At 28.1% G+C, this 24,744-nt stretch overlaps 1 protein-coding gene across 4 annotated transcripts in view; it reads left to right on the plus strand.

Annotated features, from left to right (window-relative positions):
* Ptr (patched domain-containing protein) overlaps positions 1-24,744 on the plus strand; it is a 67,491-nt gene that overhangs the window by 23,107 nt on the left and 19,640 nt on the right. The window contains exon 1 of one of the 4 annotated variants that reach the window (XM_088191166.1): positions 8,910-8,974. The exons of 1 other annotated variant lie outside the window; for it this stretch is intronic. Coding sequence is in view for 1 of the 3 variants with exons in the window: in XM_088191163.1 (XP_088047289.1) it covers positions 16,793-16,828 (36 nt within the window). In the remaining 2 variants the exon portion in view is untranslated. Of the gene's footprint in view, positions 1-8,909; positions 8,975-16,710; positions 16,906-24,744 lie in introns of those variants that run through there. 2 more of the 4 variants (XM_088191165.1, XM_088191163.1) reach the window with 2 other exon arrangements.

A 24,744-nucleotide genomic window follows, 5' to 3' on the forward strand; every position in this document is an offset into this window, starting at 1 on the left:
CTTGAAAGCCAACTTTGTAAATAAAACATATGTGTTCGAATTTAGTCAGTGCTTAAGATACTTAGTAAGTAGTTTTAATCACTATTTTTGGCAATTGATTATTCATTCTATTATATTATCATACTATACGGAGTAAATGGATAATTTTAGTTGATTTTTAACAAAATTTTTATATTTTTTTTAGAGTATGATTATGTACGCTTCATGAATAATGACTAAAATCTAGAAAAATATAATATATCAAATATTTTATTTATTTTGTAACTAAGGATTAAGTGGTTATTTTTATATGTTAATTTTTTTTCTCTTCCTTCTCTGCAAAATTGTTAAGATACTTTTTGGTCAAATGTTGCGAAAGAAAACTTATTTAAACGCAGTAGAAATATGTTAAATATACTTTTAATTATTTTTATAAATTACTATTTTAATATTTAGGATCTTGTTTCTGCGTAAATGTGTTTCGGTATCATTAAGATTAGTTGTACAGACTACTCTTAATAAACCGCGTATTTATTAAACCAATTCTTTCATAACCAATCAATTATATTAATTTTGTGCGAAGTTAAATATAGTGCATCTAATTATTCTCCTGAGAATGCTGAAACGCATTTATGGCGAAACGTCAAGAGAAAACCTCAACTAAACACAGAAAAAATAATTAAATATACTTAATATTTTTTAATTGAGTTTAATTGAGATCCCAATGCATGGACATCATTTTTCGTACATTGTAAATTTTATTATTAAGCATTAGGTGTACTGAAAATTATTGTCATTTTTATAATAAGTATTCTAAACGGTCAGTTGCGCTGTGCCTATCGAGTTTTCGAGATTAGTTGTATCGTTTTCAAGCATATTGAGAAGAAACAAATACATTTGTAGAGAAGGATTATCTTACCCAATAATTTATTTGTAATGTTCTATCAATTTGTTTTCAGAAAGATACTGTAACTACCGCAAATACAAACATCTGAAATGTATTATGTGATGTTTCAGAATAATTTTGAGAATTGAAACATAAGTAGAAATATATAACATTAACTATTAATAATAATTTTGAGTGATCAAATCAGAAAGCTATTTAGTGAACTATGAAAAATTGTATAACTTGTACAAATCCTGTATACTTTTTTAACAGTTAATATTTTCTTCTATAACTTAAGTTAGTCTTCCATTTACAGAACGCATATTTAGCTAAAAAAATACAATATTAGCTAGATGCTTAAGAGAGTATGGAAGAGGTTAAAACAAGACTTTGAGTATTTTGATTTAAACCCTTTTTAATTTTATGAAAGAAGTATAAGTTAACAGAGAGGTGAAGAAAGGTTATACCTAATAAATAAAATACAATTTTGAATTATCTTTTAATAAAATAAAAGAAAAATCTCTTTTAAAAACGCAGTTCTTTTCAAGTATACCGTATATTTAATTAGTCAAAATGAGTAATCGTTAAGCTTTTACAATTTCTCCATTTTTCCTGAATGTTCGTAAACAAATTTGCCCATCTCTCCATTGTGTTTTCGTGAAAGTCACAAAGCGGGCCGTTGCATAAATAATATTGGGCTTTAGTCTGTCGCGGAAGTGGCATGGACAGTTGCGCAACGCCATCGGAACACGATAGACGCCTTGCAAAACTCGATTACCTATTACCTCACAATCGAACTTGCGAGTTCGGACTAAGTGCTCGCACCCCACCCAGATACGTACATACGTAAACATATTATCATCGCACACTTTCTACTCGTGCATCGGAATTATTATTGCAATATGATTGGCAAATTCATCAACACTATCGATATGCGCAGGCGCTGTTCTTTAACTCGACAATATGCTCTAAAGCAGGGATGGAGAATTTGTGATGATTGCAGTCACCTGTTAATTGTGTAAATATATTTATTATGAACAGATCAAAGTATAGTTATTGAAATCGGCGGACGAGGCACCGCCGGTTGTCGTCTTCTTGTCGTGGTCAACCAAAGATTGTTGCTCTTGTGGCTAAATAAATCGGCTCCCTTATGAAAATTACAAAATTATTATTACTACTAAAAAAAGGATGATATTTAAAAAGTTACGAAATAATTGTTAATTTAAATAATATAAATTTAATATGAAATTAAAAAAACTGAAGCATATATAAATAATATAAAACATAATAGCTATTTACTATGCGTATAACGCGACAAAAAAACTCAAAAGCGTCTTACGAAATAAGTTTTTTTTGCAATGTAAATTTATATAATATTCGTATTTTTGAGCTAGATAATAAAAATATTTTTCTCACGACGACGATACTTGGTACACACAGGTTTTTATTAACTGAATACTACTGATCTTTCATTAAGTATGAACATTTTAATCATCCTATTATTTATTGCTGATCGATTCTTATAGTCAATTAAGTATTAAGATGTAAAAATAAACAGGAAATAATAATATATTTATAAAATCACATACAGCTATGTATAATATATAAGTATTTGCATATATGATTGAATCGGTTCGTGGCAATGTAATATATCATATATTGTCAGTGAGGTTATTTACCTGTGTTTTTTTTTGTAATGTTTGTTTCTTAGATAATATATTATATATTAGCAAATATATATGTATTAAGAAGTAGTTTATCCATAGATAATAATATATAATCAACTCCAATCGATGAGCAACTTATTAAACCACGCTGTGAAGATAAGCACATAGGAATTTTAAGTTTTCGTCTCCTTCTAATATATAGACTTTATCTCTTTCTAACTAACTGGAGAAATTGATTTATACCGTTGTACGGTCAGCTCATATAACATAATATATACATGCGTATCATTTATTAACACAAATTTATCGAAGCGTAATAAATGTATGTATAGATGTATCTCTTCTAAGAAAAATCTTATGAATTACAATGACATGTATTCATCTAAATTCGGATACATGGAATACCGATGAGCGATTGCCTTATTAAAATAAGGTCTTTGCCCACATAATCAATGACACTTTGTGTTTTTTAATATTTATTTTAGATTAAAAATAGACCATTGCTTGGTTGCATTCTTCGATTTCCATTGATTCTGGAGAATATAATTTGTAGGTCAAGCGGTTTCTATTACGTATCTTTTTTGTGTTGTTTTAACAGCATTCCGTATATAATTCTATTATACAACGGCGGTGTTAATTTGACGATTACTTAGCGCCTATTTGCGCTAACCTGCTAAATGTCGCTGATACAATTTCATCAATCAACTAAATGGAAAGTACTTTTACAGATATTTTTATGGATATTTTTCCTAAGAAATTTATAATTCGTTGCATAATTATAATTCATTGGTCATCTAACAATCGAGTTATTCTAGTTGTATGATATAATGTAACACTTGAAATTGCCAGTAGCAGAATTTAGGTAATTTGTGTTGTGCAAAAATGCGGTAAATCAACTTGCGACTATCATTTGAATATTACGTATAACAAACAATGCCTTCGAGCATAATATTTAACACAACAGCAGCTGTTAATTATATATTATTTAATACAAATAGAACGAATATGGTACTAACTTTGAATTTAACTGAAATAGAAAATATATAAGCTTTGAAGCACAAACTGAAAAAATAAAATTTTAGGGAGACTTAATCATTTATATTGTAAATGTATGTATTAATTTAAATAATTTTACATAAGAAACATTAATAAATAAAACATCAGTTTAAAATACAAAATTAATCTTCCAAGAAAATAGATAATGCGCTAGCTCTGACACAATGTGTAATGTTTTGCCGTGATTCATAAATGACCGTTTAAGCTTTTAGTGCCATTATAAATAGAAGAGATTATATCAATCAGTATTTGACAGCAATTAACGCAAAAATCCCTCGCAGCAATTCAATGCAAATATAACTAAAAATGTATAAAACTGCAATTAGCAATCGATCAAAAACAGGTTGCATTTTTATTATTGTGTGAGAACTGTTCACAAATTGTCATTCAATTGCGCATTACTTTCAACAATATAATCAAACGTGGTTTTTACCACACGATCATAACGCATTGTTATGAGTATGAGGTCATTTTTTTATTGCCTGTATCAATTTGTAAGATGACCGCTGGTACATAGGCTGTACATTCCGTTTTTTATTATTATTTAATTTTTTATTTGAGTCGAAGATACAATATCTTAACCTGTGGCGATTATTTAACCGGCTTAGACCCACGCGCTAAATTATTTAAGGTCAAGACCACCGTTACCTTGTTACGGGTCAAGTTTAATATATTCATATTCATTACGCAGTGTCCCATAAATAATATTTTATCGAACCTTAAATGATATTTTTTTATTACTGTATGTAACAATCACGTGCAGCGATTTGTTCACTTTGTTTCGTAACACCCTATAGCGAATGATTCAACAATTGAACCGTTTAATTAACCCCATCACTTGAACGAGTCTGCGAGGCGCCGATTTGTTTGTGGCCAATTTTACAGATTGACTTTCAAATATGGCTTTGTGGTCAGATTGATTTATTAAAGCAATTCTTTATCGTCGTATTTCAGTTAGGTAGAACCATGGTAAAAAATGCATAAAATATTAATTTACCTTTGGTTATGTATTAATCCAAATCAAAGTATTTATGAACTGTTTGCAAATAATGTTGTTTTGACGTATGTTAAAGTTTAAATTGATCCCTTTAATCTACAATAAAAAATATAGGTAATTATTATTATACAATAAACACCCAAATCCATGTTAAACGTAAATTAAATAATACATATTTTAATAATGTTCTGAACATAACTAAATTTATTTAATATTTATTTTTATTCACGACTGCTAACATATGTATACATATTTTAAAATCTATAATATAATTGTTCTAAGCCGCTTCCGGATGTGCATGCCTTAAAATTAAACATTATATGCTCAATATTTTACGTAAACAAAGGAAATATATTCAATTATAATAATAAAAATTGAATTTGCTTCGATTGATTTTCGAACCGCCGGTTAATCGTTCTGTTGTTTCGACCAATGAAAAATAAGCATTCAAATATAAAACAAGATGGCTGACAGTACCCTGACAACAGTTTTAAATAATTATTATTTAATAATAAAATTTTGCTGGGCGACTATAATTTTCATTAGTTCGTCATTTGTTTGAATATAAATAATCGGATTGCAAATTAACTAGGTGTGTTATAACTATGAAAATGAAATATATACATAATGTGTTGAGGATTAGAAGAATACATTGATTAAACTAGATAAACAATCTTCGTAATGAAATCTTCAAATTTTGAATTCCCGGCGACGGGCTCCGAGGCCGAAAAGTGAGTTTTTCCTTTTATAAATAATCGGATTGCAAATTAACTAGGTGTGTTATAACTATGAAAATTAAATATATACATAATGTGTTAAGGATAAGAAGAATGAATTGATTAAATTAAATAAACAATCTTCTTAATAAAATCTGCAAATTTTGAATTCCCGTCGCCGGGCTCCAAGGCCGAAAAGTGAGTTTTTCCTTTTATATTACATAAACATTATCATTGCTTCCGATTTAATGCATATATACGTTAGATATTAAGAATTGCAAATAATCCAGGTATGTTTTAAACGTGAACATGTAATATATCCTTAGTATGTATAAGGATTGAAAGTTAATGTCGATCAAATTGGCGCTGTAGCAGTGGGAACTCTCTATATATCAGCCAACGGACAGCTTATAAATGTGTAGTTTCTTGGATGTTATCTAATAAACGACATTTTACAATGATTATAAATATGTGATTGCATACCTGGAATAATCGATAGCCAAAATATCTAAGAGTGGGTTATTTTTAATTCCGATGTGGCAAAATATGTACGTATACGTCATGGGTTTTAATCAATTTTTGTTCTGTGCCATCATTCCTCTTTAAGAATAGCCAAACTCAATATATTCAGTTACATCAAACTTATGTAATATGTTCTTTATAAAAAGATAATACTTGCTGACAGTGACTTTATGAATGAAAAGATTCACTCTTTGTTTATATATTCCAATTCTGTGTTGTAGCCATATAGGTCATCAAATTGTTCCATCATTGCTTCTGAAAAATAATTGAAAAACAATAAAACCTTTATCAAGAGTAAACATTGAACACATTATTACTACTAATATAATCCATAAATTAAATTTAAACGTCAACCAAAATTGACGGAAGTTACTGTAGAGGATTAAACACGTAGATTGGCATCTCTTCATCTACTTTAAATTGTCGCAATATGTCATATATTCATTGTTTGCCATACGTTAATGTTATTAGATCTATCATTGCTTCTGAAAATTAACTGTAAACGATATTATATAGTGGGTAAAATGTAACTTTTTTTTACACTAATATGAGATTTTTCATTATTACTAGCATTGTAATATGTTTAATTAACTTTGGTTTGAATACCTTTAATTGCCCAATCACCGCTGTTTGTCTTTTAATATTAGATCCTAGAAAGTCAATGGTAATTTTGTTAGAATAACCGTGATATATTATTCATATAATCAAACACTTACTGGCACACTCATAATTTATAGTTTTGATCATCTTCAATTGACACTTTGTAAGAAAAACACCGTGTTTATAACATATTTCACTGTTTATTTAATTGCACAGAAATGGGCGTAGCGAGCGCTTGACACATGACAGTAGAACTGTCACATGTAAGCAAATTTGAAAGGGAAATCCCCGGTTTTGGGCGCTCTTGAGAACTAACTACGAAATTGATTTTAACGATTTTAATTGTAAAACACTTATCAAAATATATTTAAAAATCATCAAATTCTAAAAAAAATATGTTTAGTTTATTCGGGATTTAAAATATAATATTAGTATAAATTATGTGAATTTGTATTAGCTTCTCTATACAGAAAAATATGTATATTGGTCTATGAGTCGCAATGGCGGCAAGTCATTTAGAGCGAAGTTACAAACTATGTTTATTAAATTTAAGCCTAAATAAATAATTTTAAGTATGTAAATGTACGTATATATTCCTACGTATGAAAAAAATTAAGTCATATAATTAAATGAAGATAAATTATGTTTTCACTGATAAAAATATATACCAGTGAAAATGTTTTTCGATATGACATTTTTTAAAAAATACCTTCGGGGTAGATTCGAGGATGTTTTTCTTAGATTTTCTGGTTTATAATCAGGAACTTTTAAAGGTTTAGAATCTGGTTTAGAACTAGCAGTTTTTAAGATTCGTAGTATTCAATTAAACGGCATACATTTTTTTGGTAAAATTTAAGGGATGGGGAGATTATCCCCCACCTGTCTTTTGAGGTCCCTGCTTCTGCGTTATATATGTAAAATATTTGTCAATACTAATAACAAATATTTATATTTGCGTATATATAATACACATGTATCTCAGGGTTGGAGTGGTGTAGTGAAGAGGAAATAGGATGGTGGCATATTTTGAGCATGGTCCTTAAGTGTAACTACGCAACTTTTGTCTAAGATATATCAAATTTGTGAGATTGTATATAGGTTATAGCAACTATATAGACAAACAATCATTTAATTAAATATGCATATATAAAAATATATATCACACATTATTTATATTGCAATGTTAATCTATTTACAACTAATTTAACTTAAACCAGTTTTAATGGAACAAAGTTATTCATACAGTATATTATGTTAAACGATTTATTATGCTAGTAATCAATAAAAACAGGTTTTAAAATGATTATTTTAACATTGAAATATGCTCTGGATGTTCTAGTAAAAATAGAATAAAACTTTTTCTCTAAAATTAATATTATATTTACTTTCATTTACAAAAACAATTTCAATTGTAACATAATACGATAACATTATCGCACACGTATAATAGTTTGTAATTTTTAATTCATACTTTTATAATATCTTTTATCTTCTGTCATTAAATAAGTAGATATTTCTCATTGGTAAAATTCTTAAATTAAAATATTTTAATAATATTATTGTAATACGAGATTAACCCAGTGAGTGAGCAGTATTGTCAGCGTTGGCATAAGTTAGGGACAATGACATCGCTCAATAATACGAGACCCATTAGGATCAATCAGCTGGTCCCCCACGAGGTCCTCAAGTCGGGGATTTTTCAAATATTTCCTGTCGCGGGTCAACGAAACCGGAATCCGTCACCGTTAAATATCACAGTTGTGCTTCCCAGTTCAGGTTTAAAAGTGGGTTTGGGGGACGGAATTTGCGAGAGGTCAGCGCTTTGGGGACCGTTGACCTCCAATCCGACTGCTATCGGTTATCGCTCGAATTTCATATAAAACAATAACAAACATTTTTAATTGAACCCATTTATTTTATTTTTATCTTTGATTATGTATTGAAAGAGGCGAGATTTTGATAGCATCAGCATTCAGTTACTATTATACAATATAAAATAAACAGATGTATGAAACAATAAATTTTGAAATACAATTATACCCTTTATCGAAATAGTTTTAGTCAATACGATGATGAACGCAAATCCGAGTATTTTTATAAATATATTTTTTAGTAAAACGTTTTCTTTTTCAAAAACAGTTTTTATTAAATTTTTATGATTAAAAAAATCTACCAAGTAAAATGATATTTCTGTAAAAAATATTTGAGTAAAATATTTTTTTTTTATTTTATATAAAATATCTTAATAATAATGATGAGGCAAAAACACGAAGTAAGTAAACAGGTTCGTCATGTATTAATTAACTTGTATTGCAAAAATTCAATAAATTAATTAGCGTAGTTAAAACAATACCGGCGGGTGTTTACACATTTCCATCGTTATATAATAATATTTTTGCTTCCTTGTTATATTTATTGCACATTGCATCTGATTACATAAATTCGCAATACCACATTAACGTTCGTTTATTTTTGTTGCAGGTAATTCAGCGATAAGAATCGATACAGTTTTTGGACACACTGTACGCGAAAAAACCGACCTTGGCGGTAGGTAAGTTTTTTTGAAAATTGCACATTTTCCATTGACCGATTTAGTGAAAATTTTCCCGTAATTTATGCAAAAGCTTATTGCCATTATGCAAATTCAATGTTTTATTATAATGCGGTTAGAGTCGCTTTAATCGCTTTTGAATTACCCGCCGTTTTGGTCGACGTTCGAAAGTACAACTTGCAGCCGCCATTTTGTAACGCAATAATTTACGTTCGGTGCATTCTTAATTATAAAATGGCGCTCGCCGTTTTGACATATTTCATATACGGGTAATAACAGCGTCGTTTCCGACCATTATCCACCTTATTAAATCTGTTTGTTTTACATCATGTCGAATCGTTGTCAATTTACGATGTACGAGACAGAACAAATTAATCATTCGGCGTCACGTGCTGATTGTTATGAGGATTCCAAATTCGCGCAATCGGTAAACCGCAGTGACCTCAAATTTAACATGAAACAGTTGTACATATCCTCATTGACGTATCCTCAGGTTAGGACTTATTAAATTAGTCAGTTGTACAATTACTGATTTCCATAGCGAAGAGAGAAGCGGCGGCTTCTGCAATATTTCATATTTTAAAGTTGGGTCTAAACTTAATGGATTCAAGTTTTGATGCCTTGAGCTCTGAATTGGATGTTTAAGTATGAAGTGATCGATGGTTGCTTGCGTTTTCGTATTTATATAAGAGATTTTATTTTCTGTTATTTCGGTGGGATGGCCAACTATAAAAGTATAGCAGTTGATTATGTTTTTTTTTAAATAATGATACTGGTCTCTAGATTATATTATGAACGACCGATAAGATGGCAATCCCGAATGCTTTTTTAGGTAGTTTACGTCTTAATTCTTGCCGGATTCTTTGACTTCATCTGTAAAAAGTTTTCTCACGTTGGTGTTGCTTTTCAGCAAAGAAGCCCGTGTTTTTGTCGTTTATAACATATTTTTTTCGTAGTCCTTTCGATATTTATTATTTATTTATTTAATAAATTTATTTTGCTAATATAGCTAATTGTTTATACATTAAACAAATTTAATCAAAACACACATACAAAATATATTATAAACATAAATAGAATATAAAAAAGACTTTAATATTTTAATGTAATTCCTAATGCACGAAGGTGTTTCTTTATTCCATTGATGAAACCAGCTACATTTGTATTTTTGCGGATTGACCTAGGAATATTATTATACAAATTCACACATACGTACATTATTCCCCTGGCCGTACTCATTTTCTTATACCTAACTATCCTTAAATTGTCTTCATTTTTAGTATTAAATCTATGTACATTTTTATATATTATTAAATAATTATTAAAATACTCTGGTAACTTATATATAACTAGTAAAACATTCATCTTCAAAATTTCTTGAACATCCAACCATTCCAATCTATCAATCATACTTTTAAAACTAGTGAATCTGTTTTTATTTAAAACTACCCTATTTTGTAATTTTTGCAATATCTTTTTATCAAATTTATTAACACATGTATAATATTGTTTCACAATAATTAAAATGGGGCAATACAATACTATAGTAGATTATTTTTTTGTGTTTATATTTATAGATATGGAATTATTTATTTTTTTATTTAAAATTACTCCTAAATATTTTGTATTATCAACTATTTCTATAATAGAGTTATCTATAACTATTTTAATTTATTATCCCACACGTCTTTATAATTATTAAACATTCCTTATTATACTCATTTAGTCTAAATACATTTTTTTAATAATTTTTGTATAATACTTAATTCATTATTTAAATTATTTACAACTTTTTTAACATTATTATTATGATGTTACATTTTTCCATTTTATTTCTGTGGCTTCCAATGATCCCGCGGCCTACTTTGAAAGCCCCTGCCTTAAATTACAATAACAATAGTGTGTGTAATTAATGTGATAGTGTAATATATTTTTTTTAATTTTATAGCAAATGAGATAAAACTATTATGACTATATCATAATGCTAATACGATAAAACATAATCGTACTGTAACATAAACATGGAAGTAATGTTGGATAGATAACAGTAGACGCGTATTTATGCATAATGTTTGAATTAAAAAAATTACCAATATAACCTCACCTAATGTATATCTTTAAGTTTTAAAGACTAGCATCGATTCAAAAGATTTTTGTATATTGGCTTTATCTTTGAAAACATATTCAAAGATAATTTTAAAATGTTCATGTTAGGATAAAATATTTTTTTAATCCATTTCAATATTTTATTCTTTGATTAATCCTTAATTTTTTTCTGCTAAGTCACATTTCTAAGATATGGTGGGTTGAGTTTTTTTTTTTGATTATATACTATTAACATTTTAGCTTCCAAAAAAATATTTTCATTAAATAATTAAACAACGTAAAACATACTCCTAGTATATCTCGAAATATATTTTAAACTCTAATTTATAAATATGGATTATAAAAGTAAGGAAAAATTTGTAGTAAATATATTGTAAAAACAGTTTCAATAGTTTTTATCTCAGTTTATTATTTTTCTGTCATTAAAAAATAATTACAACACATACATTTAAAACAAGTCTTGATTAGATATTATAATATTGTAAATAAAATTTAAATCATATGGAAAGATTATTATTATTTGTTTTAATCCAAACAACGCCACCACGTCCTGTTGTCTCATTGTTGTTAAAGTTTATATCATAAAACCGCAAAGGCCTGTGCTGCAACGTTATTTTCAATGTACTTAAAATTACCATATAAATATCTTTTTACATTGCGTTTATAAAATTCTTTTTAAATTTTATACTATTTAAAATAAAAATATCCTCACTAACAACCATTAACGTAGATATTTAATATAAAAATTCCCAGAACGAAATTTTACGAGCCACATTTGACATTTTCTAAAGTCATTGCTCATTGCATTACAGATGTTTTTAACTGCTATTGTAGTATTACGACCGAGTTGAAACTCATAAAGCATAATAAAGCTTTACTGAGATTATTTCTGCAAATGTAAGAATAAAATATACTAGCTTTTAAGGAATTTTTATTCTTTGTAAATAATATTAATTTAAACATTATTTGAATGTTTAAAATATAGTTGAGTATAAAATTTATGTGGATATAAAAAAGTGTCGAATGGGCAAAATACAATTTATTAAAATTAAAATGGCTAATACGCAACACTCCGCCACCCGCTCCCGATCGGTGAGCATGGTTGCTTGCTCATAAATAAGCTACTACTGATATGTGTATTATGAATAATTTTTAAAAATAAATAAAAGTAATGACAATTATAACGTTAATTTAATTAAATACTATTTAATCATATATTTATATAAGACATATTATAAAATTTTATCAAATTCACTAACGGCTTTCGATCCTTAATTATTAATATCTTTAAGATGGTTTATAAACAAATCGTTCATTTTATTTAACTTAAGAAAATTCTAATTTTCTTTGGACTTTATCTATGACATTATCTATGTAATTTTATGCAAAATCGGGTTTACAACTCTCTAGAATTCCAAGTCAAAGCCGCAGCTTAAATGATATTTATATACATCTTTCTGGTTTATATACTTTTGGGTAAATAGGAGGCCATCAACATCTTTTCCCGTCACATTTAAAATTCTAAGTGGTTTATGATAGATCTATAATCTCTGTTTTTATTACACTTTTTGACCATCGAGCAAAAAAAATTGTTATTTGTTCTGTTCTAGCATTAAATGCTCCTAATGAGAGATACATCGCTAGGCAATTTATTGTGCAATATTATTTTTAGCTAGGCCGCTAAAACGTCGTTTTTTACCCATGTTTTTTTACCAATAAAAAACACAAAAAACAATTATCACTTCTTCGAAGTAAAAAATCCACGCCAAAAGCAATAAAATCATGCTGTCGCCGTCGTAGTGAAAACGCTCGTTATTTTATGGCTTCTGACGTGAATTTTTGCCTTCTGAGAAGTGATAATTGTTTTTAATGCATTCATTCGGTAGTTGAATTATTTTTCGGGTTAAGCGATTTTTAGCGCCGACCCTACCTGGGGTATTACAGAACGTGCGAAATATTCATCGGGTCGACGAGTAATATAGATAACTGTATAGGATTTGCGAAGAAGTGGGTGCCTGTGGAACGACGCGAACAAAAACCGTGTTGCTGGTCCACTAAAGCCTGTCGACAATGATCAAGTCATATATACTTGGCATCGCTCTTTATTTTCCCCCTTATTGTTGGACTCGTGATTCAAGTGCGTGTATAGTTTTGTTCTTTGTTAACACAACAATGCGAAAACCTGATGACGTTCGTCATTCAATTCCGTCGAATGATTCACTCTTGTCGGTCGATCGTCAGTTTCGTGTCGATTCCTTTCTCCTTTGCGAAACGACTTCCAATAACCGAAACTTCCCGCAAAATAATACGATTTATTAATATGGATATTATAATAGCGTGTTGAAATTTTTGCGCGTAATTACGGATTTAACGCAGCGTTTCGAAACTTTTAGATAAATAAATCAGATCAGTGACATAACTCGAAAGACCTCACTTGCGTCACGTGACATAACGTTCAGAAGAGACTAGTTACGCAAACTCGCTTAATTGCCCCACATGCGTATAAACAGATGATCGAGATCTATGATCGATTCTCTAGAAATTGTTTTTAAACGGAGATAAACCCAATTTCTCTCCGCGACTTTCGATTTTTTTATCGATCGACGCGTGACACATATTTCGAGAAAGGCTATTATCATATTATCAGATTAGCAGCGTTGTTACACTTTTTAGAGGCGATCTCGACGATTTGTTCGTACATCGACGGGAGAAACCGAGAGTAAAAAGCGTAGCGAATATGGCGTAATGATACAAAGTGTGTAATGCGTATTATACTTTAAAATGGCGAAAGTAAATCGATAAATTAGGAGATGAAAACTTCAAACGCAGCTCGTTGAGTCATCAGTGATTTCATTATTGCAAAATTTAAAGGGGGGCTTTTATATTAGTATTTTTCTTTGAAAATACTTTTTAATAATCGTTTTTTTGTTGCCAAACGAAGCGTTTCACATAGTATATTACTATAATCGATTTCCAACCACTCTTATTGGTAAATTCGACCTCGGCGAATGTGAGTTTTTCTTTTATTGTTATACTATTACACTAAAATATATATATAATTTTTTTTTGAGGATGCAATTTAATGCGAGCACTAGAAATTTAATATGAGTTAAATAATAACAATGTACGCAAATACATTGTATAGTGTACATTGTTTTCTTTTTCGGTGAAAAATGCTGTTCTTCCGCTCGTTAACAATTTTACATCCGCATAAAGAATTTATGAGAATTATGTTAAGATGTCTCTTTTGTGTGTGCGCATTGTTTACTGCAATGTTTTGTTCACATGGCCTTGATTTTGGTTCACATATTTTTTTAAATGCGATGATTTATGCTCAAACGAAGCATTTTCACTGATCATCTTTATAAAATGACCTGAAAAATTTTTAGGCATTTTTACGCCAAATTAATCTTTTGAATCATTGGGATTTTACTTACTCTGTTTAATTCTAAAAAAAGTAATAAAAGCTATATTCTGTTTTTTTTAATAAGCAATATAAATAACCAAGTTTTTGATTGATTAAAAGTACATATGTATAATTAATTTTGGGCTCTAAATAATATTTTTTAAGTATAAAAAATACTGATTTATACATATGTAATTGATTTTTTATTTGTAGTGATTTATATATTTTAGTTTATAGGTTTTTGTTGTTAAATTTGATTTTGTTCAGTTTATTAACAAGCATTGTTTTGTATATAAAATTATTTTGCTATTTATGAAATACAAATATTTATAGTTATAAATAAAATATGAATATAAATAACTGCAATAATAAGGCGGCCGGTAAGAGTTAAAGGATGCTATTTTTTATACATACAACAATCATAATACTATTAAAATTAACGTTTTTAAACGTATTTTTATTTATAATCCATGCACATGCATCGCTTTTCACAAAAGTATTTGTAAATAAAAAATGTCTTTTTAAGCCATCCGACGCAATTAGTAAACAAAAAATTACAATGTTTAGCCCTTTAACTAGTGAGTAAATTTATACACATTTGGTAATTTGTTAGTATACTCCTGAAAGTAAGCTAATTTTATTTTAGTACTTTTTACTACTTGTGTGTTTTAATAATTTATTTAAATCCTCATCTACTATTAAATTTCGTAAATTCATTTTACCTTTTTATTTTACATTTTATTTGACTTTTTACTGTGACTAATATTTTATTTCCCAGTTCCTTGGCATAAAACCATTTATGATATTCCTCCTTAAAGGGTTAAATTTGTCACGTAAATATCTGATATATTCCAGTAATTTCAATTTTTATTTGTTTCCCACAAAGACTTTTTATACACAACTATAATATGCTTAAAACTAACTTTTCAATTAATCATATTCAAAAAGTTTTTAATAATTTTTTGAATTCGCTGTAGATTTTGTGCAAAATCGTTAGTTATATTTTCACTAGTATTAATATAATTTTACTTACTAGGCCAGTACGCTAGTTAATATCAGTAAAACTTTTTTGGTTAAAATCAGTAAAACTGTAACATTTTGCCCTTTACAGGAAATGTGTCACATTACAATTATGTTTTAAAAATATAATTTAACTGATTAAAATTAAATATCGTTAAAACTACATTTGACAGTTAAACCTAACTTAAACAAAGTTAATTCGTAAATTATATACTGCTCTAAGCAATAGTTTGTTTTAGAACCATCATTATGTCAACTTGAGTTTGGTTAATTCGTATAAGTTAGGTTTGGGTTTGAACAGCAAATGAAGGTTATGCAATATCAGGTAAATTATATTTTTGCTACTATAAATATATATTTATAGGTAAATATGTATTCAGATATGATTTCATTGCGACGCTAGTGAAAATATAACTATATTGGTAATATATATCCACTATAGAACAGAAAATATATATCTGTCGTAAGAACTTATTTCAAACGGTGAACATTTGCGACGTGTCATTTGCACATTAGCTCTCAACTTTTAAATTAAAAATAAAAAGTTGAGCTGAACAGCGACGCGCTGACGACAGATTATGTGCTACTGAAATACTGTTTATAGCTATTTATTACACAAACAGATTATAAAAAATCTTTAATCATATAATTTATTTCTTAATGTTGTTATTTTATTATATCGAGGAAACTCGCAACTTTTTTTGCGATTTATCCTAGGAATATTTTTATGCAAAATAACACCTTTGTATAATATTCCCTTGGCCATACTTGTTTTCTTGTACTTAACCATCATTAAATTGGCTCTATTTCTACTATTAAATCTAGTATGTAAATATTTATTTCTTATTAAATATTTTCTAATTTATATAATGAATTATATTTAATAAAAAATTAGTTTGAATCTATCCTGAGCAACGCCGTATATATTTTCTCAGTGAAATTAAAACATATATATTCTTATCTTGATATGGTAAAATGCTTAAAATCAAGATTGAAAAAAGTTTTATTTTAGTTATGCTCACTGATTTTTTTTTTATAATTGCGATAGCTTTCATTTAGATCACGATCTTAAGCGCTGTACCTATTATCACTAACGTGTCTATCTATGGCAATTTTACGTCAAGGATCCCTTATCGGTAACCAAACGGGTCCAATAGCGATAAACTCTTCAACTCTACGAGAGCGATCGAAATGGCAAAGCTTCAGTCGATGGGACGCCATCTTCGATGAAGGCCGTCCTATACGCGACATTTTTTTTATCTGTGATATATAAATAGTGATTGAAAATGATCGAAAAGATCGAAAGCGAGCCGTTCGACATAGTTAGTGTTTTTTGTTTTGTTTAAGCATTCTCGATAAACTCATTGTGCGGTAGTCTTGTTTTAAAAATAGTGTCGCTGTAATAATCGCTAAGAACAAAGGTCCGGCACGTTCGATGACACTGAACGCTTTATGCGTATATTCGAACCTAAATTTTTGTCTGAAAAACAGGTTGGCGTGTATGAAATGTCGGTTTTCGTAATTAATGATAATAACATATATCTGTATGTCATAATTATTCCGAGAATATAAATATTTTACAGTTTTATGTTCAATAAATATAGTTTATGATTGTACATCACCGTATCAAGCTTTTAGAAATTCAAAATTTTACGCCATCAATTTTCATGTATGACGCAATACATAAATGTGAATCCAAAAGTGTTTTAAGTGAAAATTAAGTGTTTAAAGATATGATTATGGTGTTTGTATTTTTATGAGCGAGTAGCGCGAGATTATAAGTGCGTATGTGTCAGTGAAATGTAACGTGCTAGATGTAACTGGCATTGTATCATAAATCAAAAACTAGCAGCTATTGTAAAATTAATCAAAAGATCAGATATTTCATCTCGATTGAGATTTACTGATAAAAAATTCAGCAGTGATGGATCTATCATGATCACAAAATCGGAGAAGCATTAGCATTAAATTCGTAAACATGGCAGGTTCATTACTGTCGAAATATATTACATTTATTAATTTAAATTATTTTTAAACCCTATAGATATTATTTAACGTTTAACACAAAAAAGTGAAACAGTATAATTTGCTAAATACAGTAGATTTCGCTTAATCCCAAATATTTTGCTCCAAATAAGTGAAGTTTAAGGTAAAATTATGAATATTACGAATTTATAAACTTTAAATCAAAAACATATATATGAAAATAATAAACATACTATATTTAAACTATAAAAAAAACATAATATGTGTTCAGTGACGTCATTTCGTCAAGGGGGGGGGGTGGCCAAAATTGGCTATTCAGTATTTTTTTTTAATATTTTAATTTCATTAAGATTCATAGTATTTTATTAAATGACATGCATTTTTTGGTCAAATTCAAGGGAGTCCCTAATTAGAATCCACGCCAAAAGCAATTAAATCGTGCCGTCGCAGTGGTTATCCAACTATTGGCGGCCGGTCAAAAGAGCGTGCGTCAAATGAGCACCGTCAAAATTATTTATAAATAATTAATAAATAATAATGTTTTCATTGACTAATCATTTTAATCGTCATTATGCTCTGGCACATAAAATACTAATTTTACCGCCTATATCTCGTGAATTTTTATTCTTTGTAAATATCTCACAATTTACTTATATTTTGTATACCTAATTCTTAAGATATTTATTACTTGATTTTTTATGCGCTCTTATGCCGCGCTCTCTTTTGTCAAGCGCTTATATGACTGTCCGCGCAATTGACGCACGCTATTTTGTGCATTATAAGCGCTCTTATACGCAGCGCTTTTTTGACGCACGCTCATATAACCGCGCTCATTTGTGACGGTACCTACTTTTATATATTTTTTTATTATCTCATCTAATGCATTGATAAAATAAAACATTACTGACTATTCTCATCTGATTTTTAGTCGAAAGGATAAAAAAATCAGAACAGTGTTATAACCCACATTCTTCACGGCTATATCGAGGAAGTGAATACCTTCCATTCCGGAATATAAGAAGCTCCCCCAGATTATTTGGCTCTCTGTATTCTGCAGTTTCATGAAAAAAAAAAAAAATACTAGAAATTTTAATAAAAAAATAAATAAAAATGTTAAAAATTATTGACCATTTTACTTTTTTTTTCTATGTTATTTTTAACATAGTTATGATTTTCATATTTTTTATACACACTTTTAAAAAAATACATTTTCATTTCATTTTCATTTATATTTTTAAATGTCTTTTACTTCTTACTTATTTTAAAGATTTAAAGAGTGACATTTTTAGCGAAACGTCGGGTGTTAAAAAACGGTAATCATATATGTACATATATTACTATTTTAATTATAAACGAAACCAAAGCTAATTATATAATATTAGATATTGATATATTTTTATTATAATTTTTAGACTTGAGACTTATTTTAAATTACACAATGCTTTGTACTTAATGTACTTAAATGATAATAAATTCCGGACATTTTATCAGAATCCATTCAATGCCCTACATATTAATATTTATTAAATAATTAATTAATGTGTATATTATATTATAAATAAATAATCGTAAAGATAAACATACTCTTGTATACGTACATATGTTATTTTAATAATTATATGATTTATAGCTTTTGATTACAATATAAATACAATAATATTTACGAATAGATCATTTGAAAATATATGTTATTGTGTATATGTATATATACATAAATAAATTTTCTTTTAACAAAATTTAATTCAACATGGAATAAAAAAATATTGTCGTTTTGCTTCGCCATAAAAATTATTCAATCGAATCGAATTCCTTATGTCATTATTTAGCATTATTTTATGATAATAATTAACTCTTTTTCCGCTGTGGATTTTTCACTTTTGTTCATTTTTTTAAGTAATTTATTTTATTGTTCAAAGTTTTGCAATTATCCTAATCTTTGACTTTCTAAATATAGGATAATCGATGAAACTTTGCCTTCGATAATAACACACACAATAATAAAACAAAGGAAGTCGAAGAATTAAGAGTTTAATTGAATAATATCAATTTTTTATCAACCATCGTAACAGGCTAGCTATTGATATGTTTTTTAATCAATTTGTGATAAGAATGTTAGAGTGACGAAGGTGATCTGGTATAGCCGAGGAAAAGGAGGTCATACTTAGTTGGGTTTGCCGCAAATCGCTGTAAATGTTTTTAATTAAATGTATGAAAAAAAAATATTTAGCCGCAAGGTCAGTTATAAGGATCTTATAAGTTACACATACGATCTAACATATTTTTGAAAAATCAGGTTTTCATAAAGGAATTTATTTGACGAGTTACCCAAAAGTCTATTTTAAGACGTATAACGTGTATGTATAAATCTGGTGATTTCTTAATAGTTAAATTATTGAAGAACCTGTTTAGTAAAATATTATATTATATACGTATATTATATTGCAATGAATCAGTTTTTTAAATGGATTTATTATTACTTTACTCGAATCGTATTTTTATTTATTTATTGCTTTATTTACGCAAGTCTTGCGTGTGTTAAAAAAGTATGACAGCTTTAATTTTTATCGTATTTATTTACCCTTCAATATTTATATTGTAGAGCCCGTCATATACAATGCACTTATGAAAGCGTGTCTTTCAATTCGCATTCTCCAAGAAACGCTTATCTACAATCGTAAAACGTTGCTGTTTCAATGTCCTTTTTATCTGCGGAAACAGATGCCATATTTGGTAAATATGTTGTCGATTTGACTACAATTCACAAATCAATAGGGAAATGAGCACGTGAGTTATCGTGGTGATAAATTGTAGACAAATAATTATGGTTGTCTCACGTAAACTCATAATTAATCGTACCACCGATAGAAATAATTCGTAGTGAATATATTTGAACCTTGACATTCAATCGAACTTGACTTAATTTTTTTCAGGGTGCTTCCTTTGATTTGATGTCGTAACCATACATACATCCATGATTCGACACTTGATTCAAAAATTGCTTAGCAATCTCTTTACGATGGTGTTTTTATTGAAAAGCAATTAAGAAATAAACTTGTCAGTTATTTGTTTCAATAAAAATTGCTGTGTATATTTATTTTTTATTATATTTTCATTGGTGAGTGATGTGCTAGGCCGTTCATCTGTCTTGTCATCTTCGACGACTTCACGGTTCTTTTGCAAAAGTTTGTATCATCCATAAACCATAAATTTGTATATAAAATCCTAGTCAAATGCCTTCTCCAGCATTTGAACAAATTAAGTTAATTTCTTTGTTTTTGTCAAACACAAACTACGCGAGAAAAAAAATATAAGCTTAACTAAAAATGATCAATTTTCAAAATTCGAAAATTGTCGTTATTATACATATTATGATAATATTATGATTGTAGAAATATTTTCTATGAGAACTTATATCTGGGTGCTCCTAATGTACCCTTGCTTCTAATATGCAATTACAAAGCTTTGTATGTAACTTATTTCAAACCAACATTATAATGTAACTGTAAAATTTGTTCAATAATTCATATGTATTGTTATATACGTGTCTTTTTTATCGAAGTACTGCGTCAAATAGTCTCCCAAGTCGTCTCAAAGATCCGGTTGAACTCTTGGAGTTCAAGTGATTGTTTAGATTAAAGTTAAAAGCGGCTGATTTGTCATGTTATGTTCAATACAGTAGTGTATTAGTTGTATACTTTTGAGGAAATAAGGGAAGTACAACGTCCCCAAATATTTTGATTATGTCTACGATTCCGGATGGAACTAGACTTTAAGTGGTTGTCTAAATATCATTATTCTCAACGTAGTAAAGGTAGATTTTAATTTAAGTGTTTTTTGCACCGCGTTATTTCGCATTTGACAACGACGTTTATAAAATGGATTTATCTGCTCGGATACGCAATATCATTTGTTAACGTCTATTTTATTTGTTAACGTATTATTTATTATTTATTTTTAACGGGAAAAAGTTGAAAAAATACGATGACTATCTGCTATTGCGACCTCAATACTTTGCGTTTAATACACATATAAATCGTTTTATTGTATCTTTCTTACAAAAGTATATATTAGTTCATAATTATATTGACACTATACATTTATATTTCATTTAGTTATACACTTAATTAACGTAGGTTTAGCAAAAAATCGAAAAAATATTTCAAACAAGGTGAAGAAGATATTTCATAATATAAAAAACAAAAATATATTAAATCACTGTCATCAGTTACCTGTGGTTAGGAAATTATTATACTAATATTAACTGAATAATTATTTCATAATAAAATTTATGCTAAATTTCAAGGTTTATATTTTTAAATATTTTTCACACGTGCCATTAATAACGAAGCTTTTATGCCAAAATACAGCAATTAATCAACTTTATTCCTATAAGCTTATTATTATATATATATATAAAAAAAAATATAATTCAAACTTAGCCAAAATTATTTTTAAATAGATTACTATTGCTAAAATATGATAAATATTTTTGGATTTTATTATTCCACCAAACTTATTCTATAAACTATATATTATACTAATAAATATTATAAATCGATAACATTTTTATTGTACTTATTGTCATTCATCTAAATGCTTTTATATATCTTAATACTATTTATTTGTAGTAAAATCTACGCAAAAAATAATAATATAACGTTGACATATTTTTGATTGCCGCATATAGTTTTAGCGATTTTATTTTATTTTTTACTAACTGCCTAATCAACTATTGACTTGTAGGTATAAAAACATAGATTTCAACGCGTTTACAATATAACGTTAATGATGGACTTTGAAATATCTCATACACTTAGTTTATAATTACATACTTCATGAATTATTATAAAAAATGATTGACATGTATAAAAAATGGCACGAGCAAATATTTACAAACGAAAAAATTGTACTTAAATTTAACGAGCAAAAAATATTTATACATTTACATATAATTAATACTTTTAAATCCTGCGGAAATGAAGACAATTGCAATAAAAATAATTTATGAATATTATTTATTTTTCGCGGTAATTAAAAATATTAATTTCAAATAAAAATATTTATAATATAATACTACGTGTGTTAACTAACATATTTTTTGTATGGGGAATAGAATGGCTGCCAATTTTGTTCTTAATCGTCAATTGTGCTACGATTAACGACGTTGACATTAATTTTAATCGTGCTGTCGTTTACTGCTATTAAACTGCACTTAAAATCGTTATTTAAATAATATAATTATTAAAAAAAATATGATACTTAAATTGAAATTAAGTTTAGAAACAATTTCAAATATTACACATATTTTTTTTTTATAATTATAAAATAATCAAAATTCTATAAATTATTAAATTTTATAGCAATATGCTTAAGCCTGCCTGCATTTGTTTGCGCATTGCGCTCATGATATTACTCACTACCTCCTATCGTTTATGCAACTTCATATATAGGATGATACATTTTATTTAAATTTTCACCTATATTTAAAAAATCAACATTATAATAAGTATTTATTTATATACATATATGTCAATCGACTTTAATCAGTCTCTTATCGATTCAATATTTAATTAGTCCCTTATCGACTATTTTTTTATTATAATAATTTTTATTATATAAAGGAAAATGGGTTGGCTTTGTTTCTTCTATATGACAAGCAATTTGATGTTCTATTATTTAAATACAAGTGAAATGAAAGGCTACTTTTTATTGACAGCTTAGAGTGAATTATTATTATTATATAAATGTGAAAGAATTATTTTAAATATTATTCGAAATCAATGCAGTTTTGATATATTTGGGGTAGCAAAAATAAAAAATAAATTTAGATAAAGAGGGATTGAGAAGAGTTGAGAGAAAAATCACCCAGCTAAGCTTGATAAACATTTGCTTACAAAGTTTCCTGGATTGATTTCAGATGATCCTCAATTTAGAGAGCTTATGAAAGATTTATCCAAGTGTTCTGACACCATTACAGAATTAATTATTTACTATCAAAAAGAAATGAAGCAAATGCTTTTCAATATTCAATCGAAGTTCATATTAGTATGAAAATTAATTAAGCAAATAAATTTTGTATTAATTAATATATTTTTTCTGAATCGCAAGATTTACATGTCATGTGTTCGTCCGTAAAGAACGAAAGGGCAGCAATTTTACGGTACGCATCAGTCGGCGCCCACCGTTCGAACGGAGCGGTTGGTGCGGCGAACTCTAAAATACGTACAATAAATACATTGGATTCAAATTATGAGTTTTATTTAAGCAGTTTGCGTATCCAATACTAAGCATAAAAATAAATAAGTGAGAAGAGAGCAATTATTTTTAATGTCTACACTGCAGCATCAATTTCCATTTCAAAACAAAATAAACACTAAACTTATCATTAACTTTTCAAACATGATTCACATGTTTTTAGACAAGCGTCAAACAAGATTGATTCGACTGTTTTTAATACTAAAGCGGTCTTTTATTAAGACAGGCGAAAATGGTCCGTAGCATTCTCAACGTTCGCAGCAATTCATATAAACGTTATAAATGATAAAAAGTAGTTTTGAATCAGATTTTTAATTATAGAGCATTCTAAATCTATAACCAAAACGGCGTTTTAAAAAAATATTTTTAAGGTTTGTGTTTGTAAAGAGTCGCTTAAATTATATACCTGTAGAATTTAAATAAACCAGTTTGGCACCTATTTAGTTAGAGCACGTTGAAGATACGTTATGTTTCAACTACTGCGACGTTTCGTATTTAAAAAATAATTACACAATCATAAAATTCAAAGGTGAATCAAATGGTTTTGTTTACACATTGAAGTCATTCATAAAAAAAAACATAACACAATTCACATTGAGTTCGTTCATCTACGTTTTTTTATTATCATCAACTAGTTACAACATTCCATTATAATAGATACATTTTTTTTGTACCGATGCGCAATTAAAACGCTGAAGAACACTACAAAATATTCTACGAACAAGACACGTTTTTACACGAGAACAATGTGGAAAGTGCGCAGAGATATGATATAACTGGGATGAGAAACGGAAAAAATTATAATTATTTTTTTTGTGTGCTATGATTTCACAACAATGCCCCATCGCAAATTCTCCGGCCTAGATGTGATAACTATTATTTTAGATTTAAAATAAGTTTACCCAATTTTAAATTAATATTAGTACAATTTTAATCGATAGCATGCCTTATGCAATTATACAGCTAGTTCCTCTAGCAACGGACGTTAATCAAGGTA

Source organism: Plectrocnemia conspersa, unplaced genomic scaffold (genome assembly GCF_051122295.1).
Source record: "Plectrocnemia conspersa isolate PC_06_02 unplaced genomic scaffold, ASM5112229v1 ptg000008l, whole genome shotgun sequence".
Classification (NCBI taxonomy): Eukaryota; Metazoa; Arthropoda; class Insecta; order Trichoptera; family Polycentropodidae; genus Plectrocnemia; species Plectrocnemia conspersa.